The sequence below is a fragment of the Dreissena polymorpha genome, chromosome 2, assembly GCF_020536995.1.
Source record: "Dreissena polymorpha isolate Duluth1 chromosome 2, UMN_Dpol_1.0, whole genome shotgun sequence".
NCBI classification, from domain to species: domain Eukaryota; kingdom Metazoa; phylum Mollusca; class Bivalvia; order Myida; family Dreissenidae; genus Dreissena; species Dreissena polymorpha.
Window position 1 is genome coordinate 95,203,852 of NC_068356.1, and position 15,250 is coordinate 95,219,101.

The 15,250-nt window shown below is 32.3% G+C and overlaps 1 protein-coding gene across 1 annotated transcript in view; it reads left to right on the forward strand.

The window, feature by feature from the left end:
• Window positions 1–6,670: 6,670 nt before the first annotated feature.
• LOC127868127 (uncharacterized) overlaps window positions 6,671–15,250 on the forward strand; it is a 15,252-nt gene continuing 6,672 nt past the window's right edge. The window contains exons 1-8 of the mRNA XM_052409746.1: window positions 6,671–6,836; window positions 7,687–7,774; window positions 8,041–8,092; window positions 9,441–9,614; window positions 10,666–10,830; window positions 13,296–13,457; window positions 13,799–13,839; window positions 14,785–14,982. Coding sequence (XP_052265706.1) covers window positions 7,721–7,774; window positions 8,041–8,092; window positions 9,441–9,614; window positions 10,666–10,830; window positions 13,296–13,457; window positions 13,799–13,839; window positions 14,785–14,982 — 846 coding nt within the window. The 5' untranslated portion in view covers window positions 6,671–6,836; window positions 7,687–7,720. The remainder of the gene's footprint in view (window positions 6,837–7,686; window positions 7,775–8,040; window positions 8,093–9,440; window positions 9,615–10,665; window positions 10,831–13,295; window positions 13,458–13,798; window positions 13,840–14,784; window positions 14,983–15,250) is intronic.

The following is a 15,250-nucleotide window of genomic DNA, read 5'->3' on the forward strand; positions in this document are numbered from 1 at the left end:
AATGAGTTTTTATTCAACTGCCTTTTTTGGATAAATTTCCTAAACAAAGTTCTAAAAATAACTAAAACGTAACTACTTTTTAAAAATCCAGGTATGGTGGATAATAAGAGTCACAATTCTATTTCAAAGGCTTAACAATTTTGTTATTTACCTCTCAACCAAATTGCAAATTTTAAACCATCTCAAATTGAAATAGATTGCAGACGACTTATAAAATTGTAAAGGAATATAAAGAAATTGGCAAACCGATTGATTTTATATTTCGATTCCTTCTACCCATTTTGAAAGCGTGGCCATCGCTGTGCTCCGTAGAAAAACGTGCAAAACAAATCGGTCGAAACCACGTGCAGTGGTGAGAAAACCGGGTATGTGTATACACATACCTGAGATAACACATATCTTATTTTGACAGTTGGGTGGCAACTAGTAAAACAACTATAAACATTAATCAGCAAGAGATCGCACTAAATAACAGAAATGACCACGTAGAGATATCATCACTTACCCTATTTCAAATATTTTCCAGCTGAAAATTGTCCCCCACATGTCTTTTTTAGTTTATTTTATTGTTTTTCTGGAGCCGAAGTGCATCTCACAGAATATCCATCCAACTTCCGTTGTTTTCACTTTCGTTATTAAAAACTCCGTTTAAAAGAATTATTTCTACTTTTAGATTGTTAAAGCGATGTATTATTATATATTATCATTATAATAGTATACCGTGATGAATTGAACGGAGTTACGTATCGATCTTTCTGTCAGTCTGTAAGCGTACAATTTTATGCGCAATAATATAAGTAATGTGATTCGACAACGATTGTAAACATTGGTGAAATGCTTCTTACATAGTTATTCTTTTGAGTGTTTATGAGGTCTGATCGTGCAGTTTGCAAACATCAACGGAAAGAGTACAATCCAATGCATTTGTCATCGTCAACCGTTTGGAATATCAATTAGGCGATGCCCCCATGGTGATGAAATGACATGTGTTCGAGTTTTGGTATTTCTAGATATGTTAACTTTTTTTACTATTTAAGCGTAACTTGCCCTCGTCAATGTCGATATTAATCACTAGTTATATAATTTTCCGCCGAAATACGTGGAATAAACATGATTCAGATTTTTGAAAATAATGTATATTTTATTGTTAAAATCGCTTTGTATTTTGATTGATTTTGTGGATGTTATGATACGTTGATGTACAAAATTGGTAGCAGTTTGAAGGAAAAACATCCTTTAAAGCATATATGTATACATTTTCAATGTGGCACTCTTCTTTTAGTCAAATTTAAGTTCAATACTAGGGGTCCCACATTTTTTAAATTGAAGCCTCTACATGAACCTTAAGACCGATATCCGATACAAATAGCACTTATTTAATTTGAATTTGTAGCAGTTTTGTTAATATTAAAAGTACAAAATGACTTGTTACATCAAGAATGCAAAAAACTACTGTTCGGATTGTTGTTATTTCCGGACATTAATGGTGAAAATTATTGCTGGTAAAAATTAAACGGTCCCGAGGTAAAACGGCCTGAGAGGTTAAAACGGTCACTGTTTAAAATCAATGTGCTTACAACCGGACCGAATTTTTTATGAATATGTTTATACTGAAGTGTTACCACAAGTCTACTTAAAACGTTTAGATATCGCACATTCTGTGAACGCTTATATGTAGAAATTATGGTTAATTCTTAAGGTATTAAGTGTTTAGATTGAATTATAATGATTTGTTATCTTGGTAAATTAATTTTTTTTAAATCCTGCCAAAATTACTTAAGATATGGGAACCAAAAAGTGAATATTGTTTTATTGTGTAATACATTTACAGTTATTTCATCATTCGTCAAGTTATTAACCAAAATAATTGTGCGGGTGTAAATACCGAATGTAAACAATAACATTCATCTGGTCTATCCTGGGAGTCTGTCTCAAATTTATTTTTTAAAATATGTGTACTGTATGTTTTTAAGCAACCCTAGTAGTGAATGTTGACACATTCTTTGAACAAATTCTGTCTGACCATTTGCAAAATAAACAACACGCCTGCATGTGAACATCTTGGAATACCAAGTAAAACGACGCTTTAATAATAAACGACCCAGATTATATCCCCAAATAAATAGCCGAAATTGCTTGGGGCCGAATAAATCTGCTAACGTTATAATAACAATATTATTTTTGTGTTCACGAAATAAGTAAACTAACGAGAAAAAATCATGACAATATTGTTCGAGGTTTTTGAGTAGACTTTCAGCATCTAAATCATTTGCCATTTGCAATAATCATTAAAATAGGGTAAAAATCGTTGATATAATACAAAGATACGGTCTTGCATTCCTCACGAGCATGTTTACATCGTACTGCACATGCGCAAAACCTGTTGTTTTCCTGTAGATCTTAACTTTCTCACGGTCTTGCAATTCTCACGCGACACCGGTCTTACTGACCTGTGTGAATGCGCGCTAAGCATTGTGGGAAACGGACCTTTTTCCATCATGGCGTTGGTAAACATTATAAACACGGAAGTGAAAAATGGTAATTAATTATTATCAAAAACAGGCCCCATCAAACCGGACCAGCTGTAATATATATTTGAATGCAGTTTGTACTTCAAAAGAAGCCATTTTTCATGTCAGTCTATTGTTTGTAAGAATCACTAAACACGTAACTTAGACTAACTAAACACGTTGCAAGACGGTATCTTCGAAATACTTCAAATAGTGAATAAATCATAAATAAATATTTATAATTAAATACCTGCTGAAATTTGAGAACGTAAACGATTTAAAATAAACGCTGTGAACATTACAAAGAATCTTACATGTAGGCCTAATGTGTGAGAGGATTAATCAGGGATAAAAGAAAATGGAGTTCGAAGGATCTAACATTTTGAGGAGGACATCATGGTATCTTGGACATTTGGCACTTTCATATATTTATTTAGTAGATACTGAAAATGCTAAATGTGCTAATTGCAACATCAAAGACGAGCAGGTGAGATTTTTACAGCTTTATTTTTCTTGACATAACAGTGTATGATTTCCATTTAATTTATATGCCAGTGTTTTTTTCACCATTTTGGGAATGGGGCCGGGTCCCTTTAAATTGGGAAATAACGTGTTCTTTTGAGTAAATTTGGGAGATTGATATTGTTGCTTTTATGATTAAAAATACTTTGAAATTGATAATAATAGTGATTTCAATATGATATATTTTAAGGTTCAACTTATAGCTTGACTTTGAGATAATTTACATGTTTAAATAATTATTAAAATATTTGTTTGTGTGGAAACCTTCCATTGGGAATGTTTAGGTCCCATTTGGGAAAAATATATTCTTTTTTCCATAGGGAATGGGTCCTCTTACCGGACCCAAATTTGAACGATAAAAAACACTGTATGCTCAATTTTAGCTCGGCTATTTTCGGGGAAAACCCTAGGTATTGTCATAGACAGCTCGTCGTCAGATGTCCGCGTCGTGCTAAAACCTTAACATCGGCTCTAAAATCAAAGTGCTTCCACCTATAACTTTGAAACTTCATATGTATATGCACCTTGATGATTTCTACACTCCACACCCATTTTAGGGTCACTAGGTCAAAGGTCAAGGTCACTAACCTCTAAAAAAAAATTAATAAATTTCATGTTTTCAAAACTGCACCGCAGCCAAGCATGGCACCCATTATGTGGTGCTCTTGTTTATATATAATTTTAAAATGTATTAATAACAAGAATAGTTGATGAATAATTTATTATTATGAATGTATGAATAAAAAGATAGGGCCAAGAACAGTGTGTTTTAATTTTTAATAAATATGCTTTGATTGCGTATATGCAAAACAATGAAGTCCATAAATTGTTTACTGATTTTTAAAATGTTGAATGTAACACCTTACGTACCAGTCTGTTTATGTACCGACACTTTATGTAACACTATCTGACACTTTATTTACCATATTTATAATATATAGAGATAACTAATTTAATATGAATGTGTGTTATTGATGAAATGTATTTTGTGTGATAGTATGTATAAATTTAGACTTATATATTGGCCATAGATTTTATTTTTTGTCAGATTGTCCAAGTGTCACTGAGTGTCTTAGTGTAATTTATTAGCCCAAGTACATGTAGTACTTAATAAATGATTTATTAGTCTTACCTGAAATTGAAGTAAATTATAAAAATTCATTTGTCTCTTATCTTATCCTGACTAAGGATTATAAAGTCTAAAATGTTTGTATTTCCTATTGTATAATTGAAATGTGATACTTTGAAGAGAAGAGAGAATGACCTTAATGTTCAAACTGTAAACAAATCAAAGTATTTCCTTCTTTAGACTTTAATCATGTTTAGAGAATGACCTTAATTCATTAGGACTGCTATGAATGAATGGACAATAACACCTGAGTATATTTTATGTAGGTGGTATGTAAAGTTTCAAAGTACCCGTAGTACATAAAAGGTCTGGTACATGTACATAAGGTGTTACACGTTAAAAATGGTCATGGTATCAGTGTTTCAATAATGAAGTGTTTCTTATTATGTATTGCTTAGGTTGTTTTGTTTCAAATTTCAAATTTGCATTTATTTTAAAGCATTTTCAGTCATTTTGTGAATTCCATGTTTTTTGTAATAAGGTGAATTATGTTGCACATGGCGTCAAATATTAATTCATGGTCGCTGTGGTGTAGAGAATGTTTTCCGCTGGGCGTGGGTTCGATCCATACTCTGGGAGAGTTCTCATTATCGTCTCCATGGACAACAAATACTGGTGTACCAAGTAGTTGTAGTAGTAGAAGTAGTGGTGGTGGTTGTGGTGGTGGTGGTGGTAGTAGTAGTAGTAGTAGTTGTAGTAGTAGTAGTAGTTGTAGTAGTAGTAGTAGTAGTAGTAGTAGTAGTAGTAGTAGTAGTAGTAGTAGTAGTAGTAGTAGTAGTAGTAGTAGTAGTAGTATTGATATGCTCAGAAATGCTTCTGGATGGGCATCCACCAATGAGTACTTTCCTTCAATTATTTCTTCTAAAGACACATTAACAACACTGTCCCCCTTAGCAGGAAATCCGGACGCCCCCCCCCTAAGATGTTCCCTCCACAGACATTTCCCCCCATTTTAGTTTTAGTGCTTACATCCCCCCACCCCACAATAAATTTATAATGGTTTGGTTAAAGTATAATCTTGATTTATTATCAAAATGATTATTTTGCTTATGTAATCTTATGTAATTTACTTTTTATATGAAGGAGCATTTTTGTTGTTTTCTTTGGATTAATCATTCATTATTTTTGTTAAACTGTTTAAGGAGTGCATGTAAATCCTTAGTAAGTGCATGTTGGTGTACTAGAGGAATACTAGAGGAATACATGGGATATTCTCAAAATCTTACACATGTTGTGTTTAATATAATAAAATAGGATCAATTGATGAATTAATTCAGTTTGAGTAAACTTGGGCTGGGTTGTGGAACTATAGTTATTTGTTGTTTTTAATCCAATTAAATAGGGTACTATGTAACTGTCAAAACAAATGCATTCATACGCATATAATCCAATTATTGGATGTCACTGATATTTTCAATGTTACTAGTAGCTAATTAAGACTAATTAAAACAGATTTTGACTTTCCTTGCAAAGTATTTCATTATTAATAATATAATAATATAATTAGCTAATGTAATCAAAACATATTGATATTTTATTAATTTAACTCAATGATATTAATAATATTTAAAAATTTGCCCCAAAAAACTAGGGCAGGTAGATAGGAAGGATTGTTTTTGGAAAATCAACAGTGTTGTCAGTGTAAAATATTAGTAAAGCCTCTTCAACTTCAGTTTTACATTTTTATGACCTGCAACATATTCTATGCTACTTTGTTTTACTATGGTAAGTCATTGAAGTGTTATTTATTTTCAGCTATATAATGTGCTAATCTCATATAATGAATTACTACCCCATTTAAATATGACACCTAATCTAAATTCATTAATTCAATAGTTATAATTGTTTTATTGTAACATACTATTCCACTAAAAATGACCATCATAGAACATCTATGCTGTGCTTTTACTAAATTTTTCATTGATCTCAATTATTTGAAGAAAAAAATCTATCAGGCACTTATAAAAAATATATAATTAGGGTGTCAAAATTTAACAAACTGAACAAGTCAAATTGAACTTCTCTTGCAATGCAAATGGAGCCACTTGAAATATCAAATTGTTCCCATACTAGTCGGCAATATAGCTATGACATTGTGTCTATTCAAAACATGCATCATACGCACCTTCTGACACTTTTTAAGAGGTTTTGAAAACGCTATTTCATTGCAAACTTTCGTCAATAAAGGATACATGTACAACCGAAAGTGAAAGTACAATTATAAAAAAAGTGAATAAAGAGCGAAATTGTTGAAAACTAACGAAAATTTTAATTGATACTAAAATTAGACCGTAAGACTGAACAAAATAATACTTAACTTTTAAATCATTACACGAATGTTTACTTATAAAGCAAATTCTTCATTCATCCGCGGACTTCTTTGTGTCGTAGTCATAAATGCCTCCAAATGGAGGTGTGTGATGCGTCTAAGTATAGAGGTGACAATAACGTAGTGACGTCACCATCTATGTATAGAATGTCATGGGCTATAAATATCCCAGCGGAAATTCCAACGTGTTTTCTTTATTGGCCTCATTGTAATCGTTTTTTCCAGCTTATCCGTTCATACAAACAACGCGGGGACTTAGTTTGTAATAATGACAGTTTATTCATATAAGTAAAGTTGAAGTGATTTTGAATAATTTTAAATGCGTCAACACGGTTTGTACCGTTAGGTTAGTGTTTTTTTCTGTTCCAAAATTTAGAATATTTCGGAATAACAATATTGAATTTTAGTTTTTTCAAAAGTTTAGATATGATTGACAGTGTTTGTTTTGCTTTTTGTTTTCATAGTATTTATTTGACAATAAGTATTCGATAACGTATAACCAACATAACCTTTATTACAAATAGAAAAATATAGCTACATGTTCAACCTTTTGTTTACATGTTCTCATAATGTTATGTTCTACTTTCTTTTTACGTGTACCCATACAGCCATGATTGCACTATTCATTTTGTATTTATTATTTTACCATTTTTTATATGAATCGTAATCAAGTGGTTTTGTGTTAAAGTTTCAAAATTAACCGTGCAGTTTAAGACAATGCGTTGAAATGGTGTTTATTATGGACAATGTATCTTTTTAAACAACCTTGTTTATAAATAAAAACAGCTATTCACGTATTTGCGAGTATGCAAATATTTGTTATAATAAAAAAACTCATATTTATATTTTTTATCGGACGTTTTTTGTTTTAAAGATACTGTGAGGTTTAATTATGAAAATAATGATAATAAACGAATATAGGGAATTGTATATGGCTGAAAACTTAATCCTACTTTAATAAATCGAAAGTAACGAAGCCAATGTTTCTGTGTATATTTTTTCTTTTTCCTTCTTCACGTAACTATTTAAAATATTGCAATACATAAAACAAAAGGGTATTGCGCAATAAGCGGTCTAAAATTCCAACCGTTGTTCGTTGTATACGAAACTCACTGTAATCAACAATAGTGTGCGTGAATGTTCTTAAATATGGAGCATTTATAAATCACTTGTAGTCTTTATATTATGTATTTCAGCATTCTGTCGAACAGTCAATAAAAACCGGCTGACATGCGCAGAACGTCTGTAGCTTTGCCAGAACATCAAGCGATCAAACTGCTCTATGTAACTGATTATAAGTCATTAGTTTTCGGATGAAGTTTTTTGTATTATTTACACATTCACGATTGCATGACGCACAGTTCATGATACTGTGTATCGTATGTATTAATTCAACTCATTCATTTATATGTATATAAAACAGAATGATACATTTTAATTGCTGCAACAACAACTGCTAAATTAATAGTAATCCATTTCAATCATAAAACACAGAGGAATGAAACTTAAATCTCTCATCGCCTATATATATAGTTTATACTTTGTTTCAGAGCATAACTTCAGCAAAGATCTTCCTCTTCTGCATATGCTGGCTTACTGTTTGTACGTTTTGTTTGAACAAAGTCTTACGTTAGTACTCATGTGCAATAATTGTATACATGCTGTACGGGTTTATCTTTTTTGCCAACGTTGTTTACATACATGAACTTCTTCAGTGCGGCTTTACACCGTTCGCTTTTAACATGTGTTTTTCTTTAAATTTTATGGTGTTTGTATTGTATAGGATATTGGTCAGTTTTCATTAACAAAAGACTTTCGGATGGAACCAAGACTGTCTCTCTTAAAACAGATCTGAATTTTCATTTAAAATAACAGTTGAAACTTTCTCGCCCTTTTGAATTACAGAGCCACGACTCAAAACGTATCTTACAAAAGCCAATTTAACGGCTCTAAATAAAGCGAAATATGGATACCACTACACATTTCTTTTACATCCGTTGACCAAACGACTAAAATACTGGACAATGTATACAGCAGCACAAAACAGAGCATATTATATAATGATTAAAACTGTCATCGGTGTTTTTGAACGTTCAATTCGAACAATATCAAATGCATGCTACATCTCACCCTATATCATCTTAGTCCCAAAGAATTGTCAGAACTGGCTTGCAATAATAACTGTAAAATATTGTTGTTGCTCGTACGCTCTTAGTTTGATTCCTGCAGATGGTTTTTATTAACTATGACTTTGTCCTATCCTCGCGATTATGGTGACTGGGAATATAGTGTCTACCGTATCCATTCGTATTCTCGTGTGTTTATGTGCAGACAACTTTGTATTTGTCTCAAAACGTGGCTTTAATTGAGGTCGAAAAATGCTTAAGAAAATGAACATTATGTTAAATAAAGTGTCTTAAGAAAACAACCATATCGTTCGCTTGTAGATTATGTTTATAGTTATTTATATATAAATTTATGTATTTAGGAATTTCATATGTAATGTATACCATCCTATCAAAACGACATTAATCAGTGCATCAGCAACATCGCTCAATGATATGTGAAGTTCATTATGGCCAAATGCAGAATGTCCATTTCCTTTGTATGGACATAGTGCACATATTATGTCAAGGTGACTGGTCTCGCGCAAAACACTCGTCACCCATTTAATGATCAAGGTCACAAATTGGTACTTCAGAGTATGTGTTCAGTAATATCTCGGGGATACTTTGTCTAATGGAACACTTACTTCTTTTACCAAATACCAAATGATGCTAAATGTTGTCGTTTGTTAATTCGTATGTTCTTTGTATCGCGCGTTAAAATAATATATATATATATGGCACTGCATAATGCTTTAAATTTCATAAAACACTGTAATTATTGTGTTGATGTTGTTCATTGGTACCGTTGGACGTTTATTATATGATATCTTTGATTATGACAGGTGTGGGAAAATCGCATTCCATTCTGCTGAATTGCACGACACACACTTCAAATCGGTCCGTGGAGCTACATATAAAAACAGCTACCCGATTTACTTGCAAGATTGTACGACGGGAAACAAATGTGACAATTGATGTTGTTCAATGCCCCGATGGAATTAAAAAGTGTATCCACAGTAATTATTATTTTCTTATTTATTATTATATCCCGCCGAAGGTGGATGGGTATAGTGTTAAAGTTGCCCTTAAGTAATTCCGTCCGTCTGTCACAAACTGTTCAGGACTATATATCAGAAACTAGTCTAGATTTTTACATGAAACGTCATGGATGTAAAGTTATCAATTTCAACCAGGATGAGTGTCATGCGCAAGAACCGTAAACTATACTTTCTAAAAAAATGAAGTATTGTCTCTTTTATGTAATTTTTCATAGCTTTATCTCATAAGAGTTATTGCCTTTTGTTATTTGTGTTTGACGTACGTTTTCAGGGCTATATCTCAGATACGATACAATATTTCAACATGAAAAGGCATGTGCGTATAAATGTAAAAAAGTAGAAGTGCCTAGCACATGAAGTTTTATGTTGGACTCTGTTTTATGTTGAATTATTGTGTAATATCATGACATATAGCACTGAAAAGTTAGAGCATCCAAAAATAACAAAGGATTATGAATCTTATTTATCCTATTACCAGATGAAAATCGATAGTATAACAACGATCGTATAAACATGAGCTTTATACTTTCGCTATTTTTAGAACAGATTTGGGTTTTTCCAAAAATTAGAGAATCTGTTTTTGTCAACTATGAAAAGACAAAATCGTCAAAAAATGTGGTATTTGACAATTATTAATGGAAAATAGGGAGGAAATAATAGGATAAATAGAATATTATATGAGTTTTGGATAAAGATCAAGTTTATCATGCTCGGCTCGAACCATGTTAGCGCTCGGCAAGCCTCGCGCTACATCGGTTCTCAGCCTCGCATGATAAACTTGATCTTTATCCAAAACTCACATAATATTATATATATATCAATGGGTAAATTGCAATGCATAAATACAATAACCCTAACTTCGTTATTTTACAGTTGTTGCCCAGTTTATCCATTCACATTTCGGTCTTTCAAAAAAAGAAAATCAGGCTTATTATTATTATTATTATTATGATTATTAGTATTGCTGTTGTTTTTGATGTTATTCAACTTACGATTGATTCTATTTCAGAAGATAAGTTTGAAGTCATACGATCATCGACAGGCGCTATTCTGAGAAATTTGAATTTTTCTGAAGATTTACTTGTGTCATGTTTCGATCCCGTAATACCCGTTGCTGAATACACCAACCTGGTTATTCCCAAAGACTGTCTAACAGAAAATACTACGCATACACGTAGGCGAAATATACTTTACTTTACCAGTTTTCTTTCTATTGGCCGTCTATTGTGGGATTGTTTCTTTGTTGTATATTTTTACAATACTAAGTTTGATTTAAAATTAAATGTATCTTTCGTATGGAATGTTACTTATAAATAACGCATGTATTTGTGTGTATCTGGTCGTTTTCTTTCTTATTTATGGGTTGGTATCTAATGTATGGTTGTTCGTCCATTTTATGGGTTTTTTATATAACTAATAAACTTATAATCACTTTTTTTATGAAATCGCATAGCAAGTTTTGTTAATTTTAATGATCGATTGAACGCAAGCTGATTAAAGAGTTTCGAAATGGTATTCGATTGTTAACAAACGGATAATTGAGAAGATGCTCGCCCACTTTGTTGCACATTCAAATCTTATAGTGGAAAACATTTTTTTTCTTCCTTTATTTGGCACACAGTGTCAATTTCGTCCCGAACCCAGTTTTTGACCAAATAGCTATTCTCTGACAATTTGTTTTCTCCAAAATAAATGCATGTATTTCAACCCAACATGTTCCCTGTTTAAAGCCGATATTTCACTTTGCTAATAATATTCGTCAAATGAACTCATTCAGAAAAACAATATAAGAAAATACCAAAACATATTTTTGAAAAACAAATTCAATGGGAAGCGAACTGATTAAATTCAATGATAATTTTAGTAAAACGAATCCCGTTATTGATAGCGCACATTCGTATTGTGTCTCACGTACATTTCATTCATAACTAGTTTACTACGATGCTGTCCGGTAATCTTGCGCAGTTAAGGGTCAATTGGTTTAAAAACATGTTCTTTTATAAATTGACAACATAATATCTAAAACTGTTATGGAAACAATAAATTCATGTGCTCATTAACACAAAAATATCTGATTAATTCAGTGAAGAACTGTCCGATTTGATTTCAAAACAAACATGACTCACCTCATTTTCAAACTATCACAGTGTCCGGTAATCTTGCGCACTTTCTGTAATGACCTCGTTTAGGCAAAATTGTAGACATATGGTGTCCAATTGTTGACAAAAAAAACATTCCAGACAAATATTTTTTAAATCAGTTTGTAAAATCATTGAAATTAAATGTGGATTTCTAGTGCAGTTTTTGTTCCCTACAAATCAACAAATAATATAGTCACTAGTAATAGTGTACAATTAATAAAAAAGTACCGGTATGCGTGAAAAAAAAGTTTATGCATAACGGGTTTGATTTTACCTCGATCATGCTTCCATAGTTAACAGAAAATATCAAAACTGGGCCATTGCGCATGCGGAGGTCATACCAAATTGGTTTGACAGAATGGCGGGAAATAATGACTACGGGAAAAAATGACTATGTCGGTCGGATGCGATATATGTTCATGGCCAAAAATACCATAACTGATCGGATATTGTGCAATGGAATGCTAAATTACACGTTGGATTTATGAATTCTTCATTAAAAGTATGAAAACGCTAAAGACTGCAGGGAATTTGTGATTCATTTCGAATTTTTCGTAAGTAGGCCAGTTTTTACGATGTATAGGGATGACGCAACCGGTGTTTAAATGTAATGATCGAATTTTATTTTGCATGGAATACGTACCTTTTAAATCCGTTAATTATTAAAAATGTGAAATTCCATCTTTCATCACTAAAGAAAACCATTTGTCGTCTGCGAGATTCGCAAATGCGAAGTGCGCAAGATTACCGGACGCGCAAGATTACCGGACTTTACTGTACTACTAAGAATTTCCCGCGCATGGTAAATGTGCTCCCAAAAACGCTAGTCAATGAAATACAATTTCTTATTTAAATAGCGTTAATACATACGAGACGTATACGTCAAGCCGCAATTTAATACATGCATTTAACAAAAACCATCTTATTTAAAAAAAACACATCGTAGTAACCTTCCACATTCGCATTTAAACCTTCAGAGTTGCGAAATATACTTGTTATTTGTGTTTAAAGGTTAATGCAGCACTTTCCATTAGCTTGTGTTTGAAACTAAAATCGGCATGTATGTGTAGTCGATCTGGATATGCCTGTTTTAAAATATGTTTGCTGATTAATTTCGTTTAGCGGCCATTGCATCAAACTCAAATATGTAGACCGAGTTGTCACACTCTATTAATACAGTTAATGGTATTGTTGGTATTTTTCAACAATCTTTATCAAAACAAGTGCATCACCATTGCGCAAATGTTTTTTTTTTGTTATTCTTAGCCTTGTGTTTGTTTCTGACAGTATTGTATATTGAATACACATTGTTTTGTTTTGTTCTCACGTTTCGATTATTGCTCGCCAGATTCCAAAACAAATTGATCAATTTGTTTTGACCTGACCTTTATATGATTTCGGTTAATTATTAGTTTGAGTCTAATCTGAAAAGAAGTTTTTTCCTCAAGAATTAACTCGTTTAAATATGTTGGTTATTTGTATCGTCATGTATGTGAAGATGTTGCTGATGGGGAATACAATTCAACAAATGAAAAAGGTGGAAGTAGCAGTGGGACAATCGGGATAATAGTTGGCTCGTTACTTGGTGGTTGTGTCGTTGCGGTCGTCATCGTTGTGGGAAAACATATACGAAAAAGAAGGAAATGGACAAGACGAACAGGTATGTAAGTGCATGCGTGTTCATTATTTACAATACACGTCACGCATTCTCAATAATAGCCCCGCTTCGAGAGAAGATCCTATGTAACATTTCAGACCTATCAAAATATTGACGCCTTCAATGTGAATCGGTTAAAGTTATCGGTAAATGACTAACAAAGCACACACCACACAGTCTATTCACAAAATATTGTATCGTTTTGAAGTATGCAACACATTGTGATTAGAATCACTGCTAGGCAAATTTAATAATTGTGTATATCAACGTTTACGTTATATTGTGTTTATAGTGAATTTTACAAGCTATAATCATAATATAATTATGTGTTAATATATTTACAGAATCACCCGATCCAGAAGAATGTTTCCCTTTAGCTAAGCAGGTACTTTTTAATAGTGTTTCGTTTTGAAAACAAATTAACCTGATGTTGATGAATCGCACCCCAATCACTTTCAAGTCACATACTGCTCAGGGATATTCTGGCGATGTGTTAGAAGACAGCTGACATCGGTTTGTGTCAATGCTTTTGTTTGAATAGCGAGATCACGTTGGTTTTATCAGGGTTAAGTTGTAAAGATTTAATGTTCGTCTTATCAATCTGCATGGGTTTTTAAATTTATTGGAACACTGTGTTTGGGACATAAGTGAACTTAAGCAAAAAAACTCATGTTTTGTTTGTAAGCTTTTGTTTATGCAAGTTTTCTGTTTGTGGACGAAACGAATATATGTATTTTTGTTAGTAAATTGTTGGATGTATTTTTTATTGTAGATGTCACATACAGCACTACAAATTTTTTTTGCGTTACTTTTAATGAATAGTCAAAAGTACACCTATTGATAGAAAACAGAGGACATGAGAAAATCACTGTTTTCGTTTATAGTTAAACCGTAACAAGTGGACTACTTACAGTTTTGTTTGTTATCAACTTTAATACAATAATATTTGAACTTTATTCAAATATACGTTAGCAAGGTCTGGGCAATTTTATCATATTTACGCTTGTGTAATTAACTTTGTTTTCAATGTGGATCATTGGATAAACGATTTCAATGATCTTATGAATCACATGATGGTCTTTCATAGTAATAGGACGTAATATGCAAGAACTTAAATTAATTTTATTTTAAATTATATATAATATATATATAAGCATAACACGTATAGCCACAAAACACCATATTAGTCACTTGAAAAAAAAAATCTTTGACATTTGACAATTTTCCACTCCCCACTTGTGTTTAGACAAATCTTAGCTGACGGCATTTAGTCGCCGAATATCTACAATAACATTATTTTCTCTCACATATGCCTTGGTGTGTGTTTTAGAGAGCAGAACCCCTCTCCTGCACAGAGGCTGAGCGGGATTTATTGACACATGAGCAAGATGCTGGAAGAAACAATCAAAAATATACCTCACACGAATTAAACGAACAATGTCGAATGGCTAATGATCAGATACCAGTGGACAATGATGACGATCGTGTTGGCACAAACATGACCAAATATGAGCCGAGTGGATCTGAGGTATTAAAATCTGTAGGTGGGCGATATTTCACAAGCACAATATAACAAAATTGACCGCGGTTATAAAACAATGGATTTGATTAATGTAAACAGGAAAATATGAAAATTTAAATTTTAACTACCCTAGTCTTATGTAAAAAGAATCCTAATTTCTATGACATTTTACTTATATATTCGAGTGGCCGCCAAATAGAATAGATGAGTGTATGTGCACGCATATTAGATTTGTTTCATCAGTTTACAGTTAATAGATTCCATTAAGCAGATA